The sequence below is a fragment of the Pogona vitticeps genome, chromosome 10, assembly GCF_051106095.1.
Source record: "Pogona vitticeps strain Pit_001003342236 chromosome 10, PviZW2.1, whole genome shotgun sequence".
In the NCBI taxonomy this organism is placed as follows: Eukaryota; Metazoa; Chordata; class Lepidosauria; order Squamata; family Agamidae; genus Pogona; species Pogona vitticeps.
In genome coordinates this window covers 13,582,963-13,597,610 of record NC_135792.1, presented here as the reverse complement: position 1 = coordinate 13,597,610, position 14,648 = coordinate 13,582,963, and the positions used below count along the sequence as shown (strand labels likewise).

General features: G+C 40.1%; 2 protein-coding genes across 6 annotated transcripts in view; one reads left to right on the top strand and one right to left on the bottom strand.

The window, feature by feature from the left end:
- The window catches only part of ANKRD27 (ankyrin repeat domain 27), a 70,202-nt gene extending 67,058 nt beyond the window's left edge, over positions 1 to 3,144 (top strand). The window contains exons 27-29 of one of the 2 annotated variants that reach the window (XM_078380349.1): positions 258 to 339; positions 991 to 1,063; positions 1,809 to 3,144. In XM_078380349.1, the coding sequence (XP_078236475.1) occupies positions 258 to 339; positions 991 to 1,063; positions 1,809 to 2,078 (425 nt within the window). In that variant the 3' untranslated portion in view covers positions 2,079 to 3,144. Of the gene's footprint in view, positions 1 to 257; positions 340 to 990; positions 1,064 to 1,430; positions 1,582 to 1,808 lie in introns of those variants that run through there. The other variant, XM_078380350.1, reaches the window with a different exon arrangement.
- PDCD5 (programmed cell death 5) lies at positions 184 to 13,607 on the bottom strand. 4 transcript variants are annotated; one of them, XR_012081221.2, is made up of 8 exons: positions 13,389 to 13,572; positions 11,908 to 11,948; positions 10,354 to 10,415; positions 6,820 to 6,911; positions 5,746 to 5,817; positions 4,752 to 4,883; positions 645 to 759; positions 184 to 417 (listed from the first exon to the last, which is right to left on the bottom strand). XR_012081221.2 is itself a non-coding variant. In XM_072980561.2 (6 exons), exons 1-6 carry the CDS (start codon positions 13,452 to 13,454, stop codon positions 4,833 to 4,835), a joined length of 384 nt encoding a protein of 127 aa, XP_072836662.2. In that variant the 5' UTR covers positions 13,455 to 13,607; the 3' UTR covers positions 3,472 to 4,832. The 4 variants fall into 4 exon arrangements, 1 of the variants encoding a protein (XP_072836662.2); XR_012081222.2 differs by lacking the exon at positions 645 to 759; XR_012081220.2 differs by lacking the exons at positions 184 to 417; positions 645 to 759 and adding an exon at positions 3,472 to 3,726 and having other exon boundaries at positions 13,389 to 13,571.
- Positions 13,608 to 14,648: the final 1,041 nt, after the last annotated feature.

Below are 14,648 nucleotides of genomic sequence, written 5' to 3'. Positions count from 1 at the left end.
TAGGAAGAAGTATTCGTTCCCATGTCTGAGAAACTCTGCCTCTTCTCTAGTGGCCACCTGTGGGATTTGTAAATAGCTGGAACAACCCTCCCGAGTTTCAGCCAGAGGAATTTTCATAGAATTTACATCCTAAAATACTTCTGCCTAAACATAAATGCTTTTAAAAATTAGTTTGAGATAGTCTTATTGCTGATTTCAGGGTTGTTTATTTGTAGAGATGAATGCAGTTTAATGTTTTTTATTACTTAAATCTGTAGTCAGCTTTAAATCTCCTGAGATAACGGATGATCTTGTTGCTCGGCGCCTCCAGCTGGTCCAGTCGATCAATCGATTTAACAAGTAAGTCAAAATGTTTACTGATGATGCTGTCCTAGCAGCAAGTAATAGCATACAGTAGACACGGCTTCATGGCTTAATCTGAAAAAATTTGTACAGATATGGATATCAAGAAACAGTGCTATACTTCAAGGAAGGGTCAAAAGGGCTGCACAGTTTGGCCATCACTTCCTCTTGCTCTGTACTCCCCTGCAGTGGGACAGCTCAACGAAGTTCACCTAGAAATACTAGCCTCCATCCCTCTGTTAATCCCAGCTAGAGCAGATCCACTAGTTGAAATCCTGTTGCTTAGTGCAGTGAGGACTCACCTTGAGTAAACCCACTCAGTCAGTGGAGATTTGGTGAGGGTAGGGCAGCAAAATACATTCAGATCTTTCAGCAGAGAGGACGACATGGAAACCATTGGAGAAGTGGCCGGTGGTCCTAAGAAGAAATCCGAACAGTTGGATCCACACCTTTACAGGCTTAAGACTTCAGAGTAGGTCTTGTGACATTTATCTCCCATTTATTCTTTAACAGTTTAACCAATTGTTAAAGAATAAATGCAAGCTGGCGTCTTTTGCCATTGAAATATTGCCATCTAGTGGTTGGCCAAAGAGGCACAGGTGTATGGCACATGCACTGAAATCTTTGTTTTGATGTGCCATTATTTAGATCAGAAGAATTGCGGAAAGCTGTAACGAGAGATAAAAGTGTCCCTAACTTTGATGATGAGTTATTGCACCAGGTAAGAATAAAAGTGCTTTTTAAAAAATGAAATAATTATAAAAGTTAAAGCAACTGTATTTCATTTTACAGGACTTTGATATGATGCGAAGCTTTGCCCAGGGAATAAGATGAGAAGGATGATATATTGGGGGGGGGGGGGAATTAGAGTTTGGAGGGAGACTGGCAGAACTAAAACCATGTGGCCCCACCTCAGATAGAGGAAGCCCAGGGAAATCAGCCTCAGGCTCCAGAGAAGACGAAAAATAAATCTTTCTCTTTTGATAACTACTCAAAAGTACAGGAACTTGATTAACTTCTTATAAATTGAATATAAAATGTGTTTTGCTAGCCTTCCAAACTCCCAAAAGGATTTCCTTATGACCTAGGTGGAGTAAGCCAGGAAGAGGACTAGGTGAAAGTATTGACAGCCCCAAGGACCTACTGGGGGAAGCACCAGCAACGAAATACATCACAGGAAATTGGATAGAAAATACTTTGACAAAGATGTGGAGGCCTGCACCTTGTTTTAGGGCAAAATGACTGCGCTTGCAGATCTCCAAGAGCAGAAATAGCTATTGTTTTGATTTCTGGCAGGGGGGGTTGAGAGGTCTGGGCAGGGCCCCTAAGGTCTTTAAAAAAAAAGAAAGAAAAAAGAAAATCCAGTGTTCCCACTTGTGAAGACTCAACAATTTTTCAGTTTGCTCTGGATTTGCCAGATCAACACAAAATGCCTAACATGTACTTTTCCTCCATTGCCCTCTAAGTTAGCTACTAAGAGCTTTGATAAGAGCAAGCTGAAGACAGACAACTCTTCAGAACAAAGGCAAAACCACATCCTTGATGCCAGTGACAGTAGAAGTGAACCCAAAAGAGAAGAAAATAACACGGAAGCAGCAGCATCTCTTAGACATAAACGGATGCAGCGGAGACACACTGTTAATGTGGCCCTTTCGGCTACAGATATTGATGACATTTGTGATTTACCCAGATCAAGAGATCCAAGTGTTTCTTCACTTGAAGGCTGCTCTGATTGATGCTTTCCAAAACTGATGAAAAAAATATTTTTGGATAGCAAACATTTCAGCTTCATGCTCCTTCCACTCAGCATTGAAGAACCAATAGACGCCTATGATAAAGTCTTTCAAAACTGGATCAGAAGGATGTTTTGCAGGTAGGGGCCCTCTATGGTTTGCACTTTGAGAGGCATATAGCCTCCTCTTATTTAAAGAGAAGTCAGTAACTTCAGCTTATTTTAATGAATGCAATCCGAGATACGGAAAACTTTTGGACTTCATTCTATATTCTTGTGCTCTGCAGATCAGTTCCTACACTAAAGTATGGGCATCGTGAAATGTATATGAAGCTTGACACAAAGAGCAATATTGCACAGTATATTAAATTTTCATTGGTTCTACTGGAGTGTAGGTTGGGCAAACCTCTTTTAATAAAGGATACGTTTTGTCTTATAGAAGAGATGGGGTCCCTAATTAAGAGTATTTTCTGCAGATAAGCAGTTGAGACTTGTTAAGAATGATTTTATTGTTAAGCAGCCAACATCAGTGAACACTCAAATTCCTATATATTGCTATAGTCTAACCCCTTTTAAAGATAAAATGGCAACTATTTGTGGCACAAGCAAGAAAATTAATGAGATGGATTACTTTCATTTCAGCTGGGAATTCTTTGTAGCAACTTAGTTGCCATTAAGTTTGAGACACATTCACATTGATCTTTTGTGCACTTTTTAGAAACAGAGTGTCAGCTTTAGGTAATTATTTTTTTTAATTTTGTAAAAGGGTTAAGAATTATGACTTGAACAGCACAATAACTCTGGTCAATTCACATTGATTTCTATGTAATATTTCTATACAAAATTGTTTTTTATTGTTTGATAACCTATTTTGGGCGGTCAAATGGTCTGTCAAGATTTTTCTGTACAAAATGATATAAGGTTTGAAAAGACAGCACTCTAGTGTGCTCCATGTGGGTTAGTCTATTTTTCTACTAAACACCTGAGTTCATCTAATTTTCTTATGTGCCTTGGACTTGTGCCAAATGATGGAAGAGAAGTAATAAGAATAAATGGATCTATACTCTTAATGTGTAGCTCATTTAATATTATAGTATGCCATCATCTCAGTTTTCAGTTTCTTTTGTTGAGGATGTTGGCGAATGCTAGATGAGTCATTCACATTCTCATTTCAGGAACATCTAGTTTAATACCTGGAAATTCGATTCGATTAACGTGGTAACATGTTTAGGGTTTTTTTATTCCATTTTAAATGAATGTGGTCATTCAAAATTCATATAGGCTGCAACCTACACATGCCAGACCTGTAAAGATATGTTTAATTATGCTCAGTATTTTAATGCATGTGAGAATAAGCTCTTTCTGTACAACTAGAATGGCCAAAGAAACTGCTCATGCCAACTCAGTGTTCTTTATTGAAAGGTTTTAATATCCATTTCAAAGTTCTGTTTTATATATACACATATACACTCAACAAACTGAAAGTGGCAAACCACCTTCCGAGTTCTCGCGGACAGAGGATGTTGGTACAGGGTACAAATCAAATATTTCTTATAGCATTCTCCAACAAAAAGGCACAATACTTCACAATGGCATCATGCATGGAAGGTGATCACAGCGATTTGGACAGCTGTTTTAATTACTCTGTATACCTGAAAAATGGAGGTAGCTTGAGTAAAAGAACCAAATGCATCCAGTCTACATAGTACTGGATTGCACTAATACTTAAACAAAACAGCCCAGCCATGGTTAAGCCCTTTACTGATTTTAGTATGGAACATTTTAAGCACATGTTTCAGTCTCCTATTGAAATCAACTGGATGTATAAGTTCTTAATTTTAAATGCTTAGCTACGATAAAAGAGAGGGGGAAAACACTTTAAGGAAAGAATATTTCCCAAGCACAGCTAAGAATGCACTTTCATGGTGTACTAGCCAAGGCTTGTCTAATTTCTATGCAATATATCATCCAGCAAGATGAAGCAGCATGGAACTATGTCTTTTTCTGCCAACCAATCCATCTTGTATCGACTGGCTGGCAGAAAAAGCATATTCAAGTAGCCATGGGATGTAATGCATGCATACTACTCCTGACCTCTCAATCATGGCTTATGCTAAGCAGGATTTGCTGTCAACCAGTTTCAGACTAACAGCCAACCTTGCTTGGTATTAACCATGGTTAATGTCACCAGAAGACAGGGTGGAGATATATGCAGTGGAGGTGGGGAGGTAACTCCATGGCTACTCCTAACCCCTTAACGATAAATCATGATTAAGAGATCAGGAACACTGTGTGCACCAACCTCCTCTGCAGACATCCAAACATGCAAATCCTCTCCAACACATATTTACGCTGGAGCAAGAACTACTAACTTCAGCAAAGACTTGCATGTTTGTGAGCCTTTTTTCCATTTCCCACTGGATTACAATGATGCACCTATGGTTACAGAAGGAGTACATGTGTGTCATTTACATGTTCCAAGAGCAAAGTGGATTCACTTATATAATGTCAAAGAAAAGCTAAACAGATAGTGGGTAATCTCAACTCTCAGGTCTTTTATATAAAAATGATCTAAGAAAACCATTTTACTTAATTTTATTATTCAGAACATGTGATCATTTTTTAATTTTTATATTTAAAAAAGGTTTTCCGAAAAAAAATTGTGTAAACATTTCACCTAGTTCTTCAGGTACAGCAACGTTTCCTTGATGTACTCCAGATGATCTGCAGTTTGGTGACCCCTGTCATATTTTGTTGATCAGTCATCCTCATCTTCCTCATCAGAATCCAATACTTTTCTTCTGTTGAACTATGGTTGAAAATACAGTGAATGTGAAAGTTCTACAACTGTTTGAGGCTAACCTTAATCAGAAAATATTGCTCCCTTTTTTTAAGTTATGAGAATAACAGCAAGTAGAGGAAGCTTTTGTAAGATAGACATTTCACATCCGCTGATCAGTACATGTGTGTCATTTACATGTTCAAGGTAGCAAGTCAGATTCCAAAGTTCTGAATTAGGCTGCTGAACTGCAAGGGGATGGGGAAACCAGAAACAAACTCAGGTGAGAAGATAAATTCAGCTCCAACACCTCATAAGCTCAGGCCCAAAGTGTTACTACTACGAAGTGGGAGTTGCTCATACTTACAAGCATTGCTAGGCCTTGCATTTCTGCAAGAAAACCAGCACTGAAGTTCTCAACTTCCAGCATGTTCAACAGGGATCACGGTGGAAAGTCAAAATGGTGAAGTGATGAAATATGCAAGGAACTGGCCAAATATTTTGAATAAGGTAGTGTATATAAGCACAATAAATTATTCCTGTGGTTTTCCCAACATTAACAAATTTTGTCTCAGCACAAGACATGTAGATTTATGACCAGAGAATGCTTCTTGGAGAGAGCAATATGCCTAGTTTTGAAAATTCATTACCCAAAGGGCACTGATTTTCACTAATTTTGACATTTATTATAGTATAAAGATGACATAAGTAGCAACAATCCTTAAGAAATGCTATCTGGGGCAATTTTATTTGTTTTGCTTACTATATGCTACTAGCATTATTTGCTAAGAGTTGTGCACACATACTACAGATTGATTATGCTGTAGTGCCTTCATTTCTTCAATACTGTACTATTTATAAAGAGACTTAAAATTAATTTAAGATGTCTTACCTTTACTGTTGTTTTCTTGTCTGTTTGCTGACTCACTTTTTCAAGTATTTCTATTAACCCTTGTTCTGATACCTAAACAGCCAGAATAAAAAAACACATCCATGCAGAAAAAGTTCATTTGTTAGAATAGCTTGCTCTACACTACAGCTTTTAGATACAATTCTCACTGGAAAGAGCAAGATTTCTAAAATGTCCTTCTAAATTATTTATTACTGGTTTTAATAAAGTTTGAGCAACAGGTCTGTACATATCAACATTCCATCAACCAAAACAGAAAGGTACTTAAGTACAGCAGGGAAAAGCAAAGAGAAACCTCCTATGGCATAAACTGCTTGGTTTACTCAAAGTAAATTCATGTTGTCAATCCTTTCCAGCTTATGGTGACTCTTACCAATATTTTCTAGGTAGAGAGACCTCATAAGTAGTTTACCAACCCCAAGGTCATACAGACCAGCACTTCTCTTTGAAGGCAACCAGGGGAACAGAATTCCACACCCAAGTGCTCCAACTCAGAGAGCTATCCAACCATTATTTTTCATGGCTCATTTGTACCAATTACAGAGAAAGCAAAAAAAAAAAAAAAAAAAAAAAAAAAAAGCATTTCTCCTACTACTCTGAAGGCAGTTTTTAGTAGTCTCCCTTTGCCCTTGGAAACTAGGAGGATGAGACCTGTTAGATATTGATCTGAGGGCAGTTCGTGTGTTTGCTCACTAAGAGAATCAATTTGAGCATGGCTTATTTATATCCTCTGTATTATATATCTTATATAATTTATGAATGGCATGCTTCTATTTTGAAGTCAAAATAACTTATTTGGAAATTGCTGTAGATATGGTGAAAGTATTATCCTAATAGCAGTACAACCCTTAAAGCATACAGATTGCTTTAGTGGATGAGACTAAAATCCATCTAGTCCAACATTTAGCTTACAAACAACAGCCAACCAGATACTCTTGGCAACACTTGCTACTCAGAAACACTTTTTCCTGGATATTTAGCTATAGATCTATGTCTAATCACCCTAGCATATCCAACACAGATTTATCAGTGAGCCATTACAAAGAATCAACTTACCTTCCCGCCTAACTGTCCAAATCTTGCCATCTGTATAAGGTAATTTTCAACTGCTTTTGCCTTTTCTGGCTTTACAAGCGCTAAATTACTTACTGTGAAAGGAAAGCAGTCATGTGGTTAAAAATTAGTATTTACTACTTAATGCAGGTTTTAAGTTATATGCTACTTTTTTTTTCTTGCCATCAGAGAGACGCTTGAATTAAGAGATAGGTTAATATAACATTAATGATATTAGATGCAATGTTAATTTTATATTAACCTAACAGTAGTGAGATACTCTTGGTATTATATGAAATTTTACAAATATAGAGGCTCAGCTTTTCTTGACCATAGCTACTTAATATGGTTACATTTTCATTTCATATCCACTTATTCCATCCCATTTTTAAAGTTTCAGTTGAGTCAAAAAAAGTCTTAAAATAGTTGCAAGGAATCTGTTTAGCTTGTAACTAATTTTAGAAAAACTTTAACAGACTTCCCAAACAACAAATGCCAAGATGAGTACCCAGCTTGCTGGGGGGGGGGGGGAATGTGTAGCCTGTATAATTAAAAATTGTAAACCGCCCGGAGAGTGCTTGTAGCGCTATGGGGTGGTATATAAGTCCAATAAATAAATAAATAAATAAATGAGATTTAAAAGATATACAAAACAATCCCTTTATTCTCTAAAACAACATTCAATTTCCTGAATTTATTTATTATTTCAACTTATATACCACCCATTAGTGTGAGTGGTTCATTATACGTCAAATCACATTAAAATGAACAATAAAAATGCAATAAACACCATAAAATAAATAAAACTCACTAGCTTAAAACCTCCATTTAAACAGAATTTTAAAAATTTAAAACAAATTTGGACATCTCATGTCCGTGATTAAAAGCACTAATAAAAGGCAGCTTAAAATAATTCACTTTTTTTTCCTAATTTCCTAAAAACTGAGAGGGGGGGCATCTGATAAATTTCGGTTAGAAACATGTTCCAGAGGGAAGGGGCCAGGATCAAGAAAGCACGGTTCTTGGTGTTAACTCTTTTAACTTCCATAGGTGTCACCATTTTTAACATCACCGACTGCAAAGAGCGGCCGGGGGAGACCCAGGTAGCTGTTTTGTGGGAGAGACATTCCAACAAGTATCGAGACTGACGGGCTCCGTTCACTTTGCCGCCTTGTCCCCTCCGGTGGTGGAGGCAGGAGGAGGCAGAGGCGGAGGCAAACAAGCACTCTTGCACACTCAGGCACCTCTTCCTGCGTCACCAGATCACCTCTTCCTATTATCTCCTTAGGGCAGGGGACAAGGCAGTGACGTGAGCTGGAGGTGAGCTCCGGCAGTCGCACTGGAGGAGGTGATTGGGCAGGCAGCAGAGACAGCAGCAGCAGGAGGAGACGTTAGTGGAGGAGCAGTTGCCCATTAATTGCTCCTCCGACTCCACCAAGGGTCAAAATTAGGGGGTCGTTTTATACATTGGGGGGTTGTTGCACAATAAAATACAGTACTGATTTTTTATCATTAATATTCTTCTACCATTTTATACCCATTATATCCTACAGTCTTTAACCATTTTATTCATTTAGTCCATTTTTATTGTTAAGGTTTTCTTTCCTCCTCCTGGATCCTCTTGTTTCTATAGTGCGGGAAATTACTGATCTCTAAGGGACCTCATTATGGTTCCAAATGGTTCCAAAAGGTAGATATTTGCCTCCCCAAGCTGTACCATCTGAGATTGGCCCTTGAGGAAGGACTAGAACCACGGAAGAATGAAGCCCCCAAGTCCAAGATTTGATAGCTGTCTCAGAAGGATACCATGGTTGACTATATCAAAAGCCACAAAAAGCTCCTGGAAAACCAGCAGGATTATCCTGTCTGCCTCCCTTGCAGGGCAACCAATGCTGTTTCAGTTCCATAGCGCAGCCTGAACCCTGAATGAAGTGGATCTAGGATATCTGATTCCTGGAGTTGGTCAGCTACCACTCTCAATCAACTTGCCCAAGAATGGAAATACTAGCAACTGGCCTATCATCCATTGCTAAATTTGGTTTCTTTGGTATGGGTCTTAAAATGGTCTCCTTTAAACAGGAAGGTAAATGGCCCTCTCCCAGAGAGACATTAGTGATGAGCATTATCCATTCCTTGGCCAATTCATCTGCCGATTTTAAAGCAAAGCGTGCTGGCTTATATACCGCCCCATAGTGCTTCAACCACTCTCTGGGCGGTTTACAAGTTAATTATGCAGGCTACACATTGCCCCCCCAGAAAGCTGGGTACTCCTTTTACTGACCTCGGAAGGATAGAAGGCTGAGTCAACCTTGAGCTGGCTACCTGGGATTGAACCCCAGGTTGTGAGCACAGTTTTGGCTGCAGTACAGCAGTTTAACCACTGTCACGAGGCTCTCGAGTCACAATGGGCAAGGATCTAGAGAAGAGGAGGTGATTCGCGGTGTGCAGGTGACTTGTCCACATCCTCAGACTGTACCAAGTGAAAATGATCCAATTTAACCTGATTAGATGGTGCAGTGGACATCTCCTTCAGATCTACTGGTATTAACAAGGAATCAAGTTCCTGACAGATGCTTTCAACCTTGGATCTGAAATGGGCTGCTAATAAGAGCCTGCTATAAAGGTAGGTTCAATTCAGACATGAATACTAACCCATAATTACAAAAGCTGAACTACAGTGCGATCAAATGTCTAAACTGACAAACAGTTTGCAACTGGCAGTTACATCAACATTTAAATGGAGGTTGTAACAGAGACAACTATTATAGCTGTTGTTGATTCAATGGAGTTGACAGGATGAAAATACAAACAACCATGTTTACAAAACTTTTTGAAGTGTGTACAATGGCTTGGATTCTAAATATGATAAGTGAACATGCCATCTGATGCATCTCTCCACTGAAGATACAAGAACTTTCCAAGGGATGAGGTACAGCAAATTTGATTGGTTTGAAATGTGGTGCTGGAAGAGTTTTGCAGATACCCTGGATTGCCAGGAAGACAAACAAGTGAGTCCTAGATCAAAGCAAGTGTAAGCTATCTCTGGAGGCAAAAATGCTGAAACTGAGGCTGCCCTACTTTGGGCATGAGAAGGCATTGTCTCTGGAGAAGACAATGCTGGGAAAGTGGGATGGCAGCAGGAAAAGAGGAAGATCAAATATAAGATGGACCGACTCCCTAAAGGATGCTGCAGGCCCGAGTTTACAAGAGCTGTGCAGGACAGCTGTAAACAGGACCTTTTGGAAATAGCTCATTCAAAGAGTTGCCCTGAGTCAGAGATGACTTGACAGCACATAAACAATCAACCTGATAGAACAGCAAAAATCTGATATACAATGCTTGCCTATATTAAAAGGATCTTATGTGAACTCTAGGTCAGGGAAGATTGCTTATTGATATTGATGCTGAAGGCCAACTGCCATGAAAAACACAGTTGCACAACAGTAGCTATCAAAAGTGCTGTCCTCTTTTCCTCCAGAGGAGATATATAACTAAAACAAGGGCAAGATTGTTCAGAAAAAAGGAATAGGTACTTACATCTGGCCCGGGCTGCTTGATCCAAAACCTGAGCCAAAATGTTATTTCTCATTTCTGCCTCCCTGTTAAAATAATTGCAGTACATTTACATAGGAAATTGCGTGCATGCTTGTGCACATGCGTAAATTGTGTGGGGCGTGAACGCTTGTGTGTATGCGCAAATGGTGGCACGGCACTCACATGGGCATGCTGGAACATGCATGCATGCACAAATCAGCTGTGTGGGGGTGAGTGCCTGGGGGGGCAGGAAGTCTGTCTCCACAGCCCGGTCCAGCTCAGGCCATAGACCAGGACCGGGGGTTGGGGACCTCTGACATAAAGGACATATAAAAGGAGCTAAGCCAAATTGATAAGGAATTTGATATTTCCTCATCTCTCCTGGATTATTTCTGCATGATAGTTTTTAAATGTCATAACTGCAATTCTGTAACTCCTATATCATCTTCAAAGAACATTAAAATCAAACATTTCCTGCTTAAATATGCTAATCATGGCAAATCTTTTTAATAACTAGAGAATAATTAAATCACATTACAACTGTGATAAAAGATAATTTCACTATTTTCATGGTATAACTGAAAATATTCCTGTATCTTTACTGCATACGTTATGCTCTGTACCATAGAGATTTGTAGCACTCTGATGTTTCTTAGAATAATGGATGATCAGACCATGATAGATGTGGTTCTTTAAAAGTAGCTGGTCAGTTATTTTGTGTGTAAGATGAATTGCTTAAGTTGCCATGGCTAATTGGCCTGTCTTATAACTGGGAGTGTAACTGGGCATAAGACCAGTTCTCCCCTGCCACACAGTCACTTGGGCACAGCAATTTATATAATTCCCTAGTAAAGTTACTTTTCAATAACTGTAGCTGTAGAAGGGGTAGCTGTGTTAGTCTGTGCAAGCATTATATATAAACGCAAAATAGAAGTAAAAAGAAAACATGGTGACATCTTAAAGACTAACTTTTGTATTTCTAATGTACGCTTTTGTGGACAGGTCCACCTCATCATACATAACAGAAAGAGATTTAACATGGCAAATATTTATACATGGCATTATACATCTTGATATCTAGACTTTGATGGTATGTATAAATATCCACCATGTTAAATCTCTTTCTCTTATGTCTGATAAAATGAACCTGTCCATGAAAGCTCACATTAAAAAAATATAAGTTAAATCTTTAAGGTGCTACCACATTTTTGTCTTCTTTAACTTTTTATTTTATTTTGCTTTTCCCTATAATTTTTAAAAACAGCAACTATTTCATGGAAACAAGTTATTTTTGAAAAATATCTTTCTCTGTTAAGTATACATTTTAATTAATGTGTTTTGAAACTAACCATGAGCTGAGATTTAAACATGAAGAATAGAAGAGTCATTATTCTCACATCAATAAAGAGATGTGAGACTAGACTGGGAAAACACTACAACTCTAATCCAAACTAGAGCCCCAGCAGCTACTTTAAAGTAGGGAAAAGCTATCACAGATACCCTGTCTCATGTTTCTGCAGTAAATATAATAATAAATACAATAGTACCAACCCATACCTTTGCTTTGACTCTTGTTGAGCAATATCACTGGAAGGATCCTGAAAAGTCAGAAATACAAAGATTTTACCAGAAAGATATAGTTGCTCCTTGGCATGTTCCTTCTTGATCTCTCAATACAGAGATCCAAAAAACAACAAAGAAGTTTGTGGCATCTGAAAAAAGACTAAGTTTTGTTTAATGTGTTTTTGCTGCAACAACCTATTTTTGCGGCAATGGACTAATTCTGCTACCCCCTCTGGAATTTATATTTCTAAAAAAACCTATGCAAGTCTTCTAATATGTTTGTGTGTGTGTTTTTTTTTCTGCTTTGCTGTTTCTCATTGTGGTGAGTTGCTTTGTTGGTGCCCCAAACCATTTCAGAGAAAGAGACAATAGAATGCTTCTCACCATGTGCCTGATTCTCCACATCAATATTCACTCCTATGCATATTCACTCCCATAAGAAAACTATTACTCCATCTGAACAGCTTTTTTTTTAAAAAAAAATTGTGCTGGATGAGACTATTCCTGAACCAACCCAATGCATTGTAGCTAAGTGGATAATTAAAAAAGAGATTTTTATTTAAATGATCAAAACTGACATTTTAAATTTACATTGTGGTTTAAACTGATCTGATTTAAATCAAATCCACCCTGACGGCACCACAGGAACAAGCTGCTTCACTCCCAGTGAGTTTGTTCCCCAAATGTTAATCCCCAAATAAGTACAGTAGGTGCTTCAGGTAGTTGCAGGAAGAGCTATGGGACCTTTTGCCAAAAGAAGCATTTGTCTCATTCAGGTGCCAGAAGACTCCAGATCGCTAACGTTATTCTGCTGCTGTTACACCCTGCTTTGACGCCTTCAGATGCGAACAATTGAGAATTATATGTAACACATTTTTAACAAAGAGAACCCTCCGCCCTTTACAAGGAAGAAAGGTGTCGTTTTCTAGGCAAGGCCAAGGACTTTGTGGTCGAGATGGTGGAAGGATGGTCTTGAGCATCCTGGACCCCTCTTGGGAGCCGGAGAAGGGGCATTTCCCCCACCCGCCACCCCCGCCCGAGGCCCAGCAGGGCTAAAAGAGGGCTGAGGCGGCACAGAGAAGCATTAGCTTCCGTGTCTGTGGAGTACAAAAGTTCCCCGGCGGCCCATCTCGCCTGGGAAATTCTGGGGGGGTTTCAGGTCCAAAAACACACAACGGCACACCTCAGGTCCAGGCTCACTCACACTCTCTCTCTCACACACACACACACACACACACTCTCGCTCTCTCTCTCTCTCTCTCTCTCTCACACACACACACACACACACACACACACACACCCTTCCTGAGGCACCGCGGAAGGGCCGACCACCGCGGTCGGTCGGGGGTGGGGGAAGGCCCACGGCCGCCGAGGCCCGCTGAGGGAAGGGGCCGCGGGGACTGGGCTGAGGGCCAACCAGGCCGGCGCTGCGAGCGAGGAGCCCGAAGGAAAAGTCCGCCGCGAGTCCTCCTCACCCCGTGCTTGGCCTGGAGCTCGGCCAGCCGCTGCTTGCGCAGCACCTCCAGCTCCTCGTCCGCCATCGCCGCCCGCGAAGAAGAAGAAGAAGCAACAGGAGGAGGAGAAGGAAGAGGCCGGGAAGGGACGAGGGGACGCCACAGCCGAACGTGGAGGAGAAGCGCCTCGCCTCGCCTCAGCGCCTTATGGGGCCTCTCCTCGCCCCAAGGCGCCTGCGCGGATTCTCTGGCGCTACGCAGGCAGCACTAGTCCAACGCCGAGCTTGAGAGCGAACCCGCTGGTCCGCGGGAGCCGCGCAGCCAGGCGATGCAAGCAGAGGACCGAGCAAGACACCGAAAGCTCGAGGGGGGGGGGAAAGGCGCAGGGATCCCGGTGGACTTCATGGCCTCAAACCCAAGGAAGTGTTGTGGCACCTTAGAAATCAAACACTTTTGTCTGGCATCAGCTTTTGTGGACGGCAGTCCCCGGCTTTAACGGCTGGATAGTTCTGTGGTTTCGGTCTCTGGCTATGGAGCCAGAGGTTAGGAGTTCCATTCCCCCTGTGCCCTCCTTGAGAGGGGCTGGATCGGGTCCCGTCCAGCGCTGCAGTTCCAAGGTTATTGTTGTTGTTGTTGAAGGAAACAGCTAACTAGCTAGCTAGCTTGCTTGCTTGGGTTATCGTTGGTGGCCCCAATTTAAGGTTTAATTTGATTCAATTTAATTTGCAACAAGCGTACAATAAGCGAAGCGCACTCATGGTAGGATTAAGGATCAAACAATATGCAAAATGGAGACTGTAAATTAGAAGCGCTTGTTTCTTTTTCTTTCTTTTTTTGGAAGTGCTTGTGTCAGAGTTGAAGCCCTAAAGATGATATTCTTTAGGAGTTCTTTCCAGACAATCAGTTGTTTTTATTATTATTATTATTATTATTATTATTATTATTATTATTATTATTATTATTATTATTATTAGTAGTAGTAGTAGTAGTAGTAGTAGTAGTAGTAGTAGTAGTAGTAGTAGTAGTAGTAGTAGTAGTAGTATTTGTTTCTTACCCTAGTTTATATACTGCCCCATTAGTGTCAAAGCACTATTCTGGGCGGTTTACAGACAGTTAAAACAAAGTACACAGAAGTAAATATAAATAACAAAACCATATCGGTTTTACATATGTGAATACCCCCTTATCCATGTTATTATTTTTTAAATCCTGCTATCTGATACAATGCTATACCAGATGGCAGGATTTTTTTTTTTAAAAAAAAAGCCTGCCACACCCTAT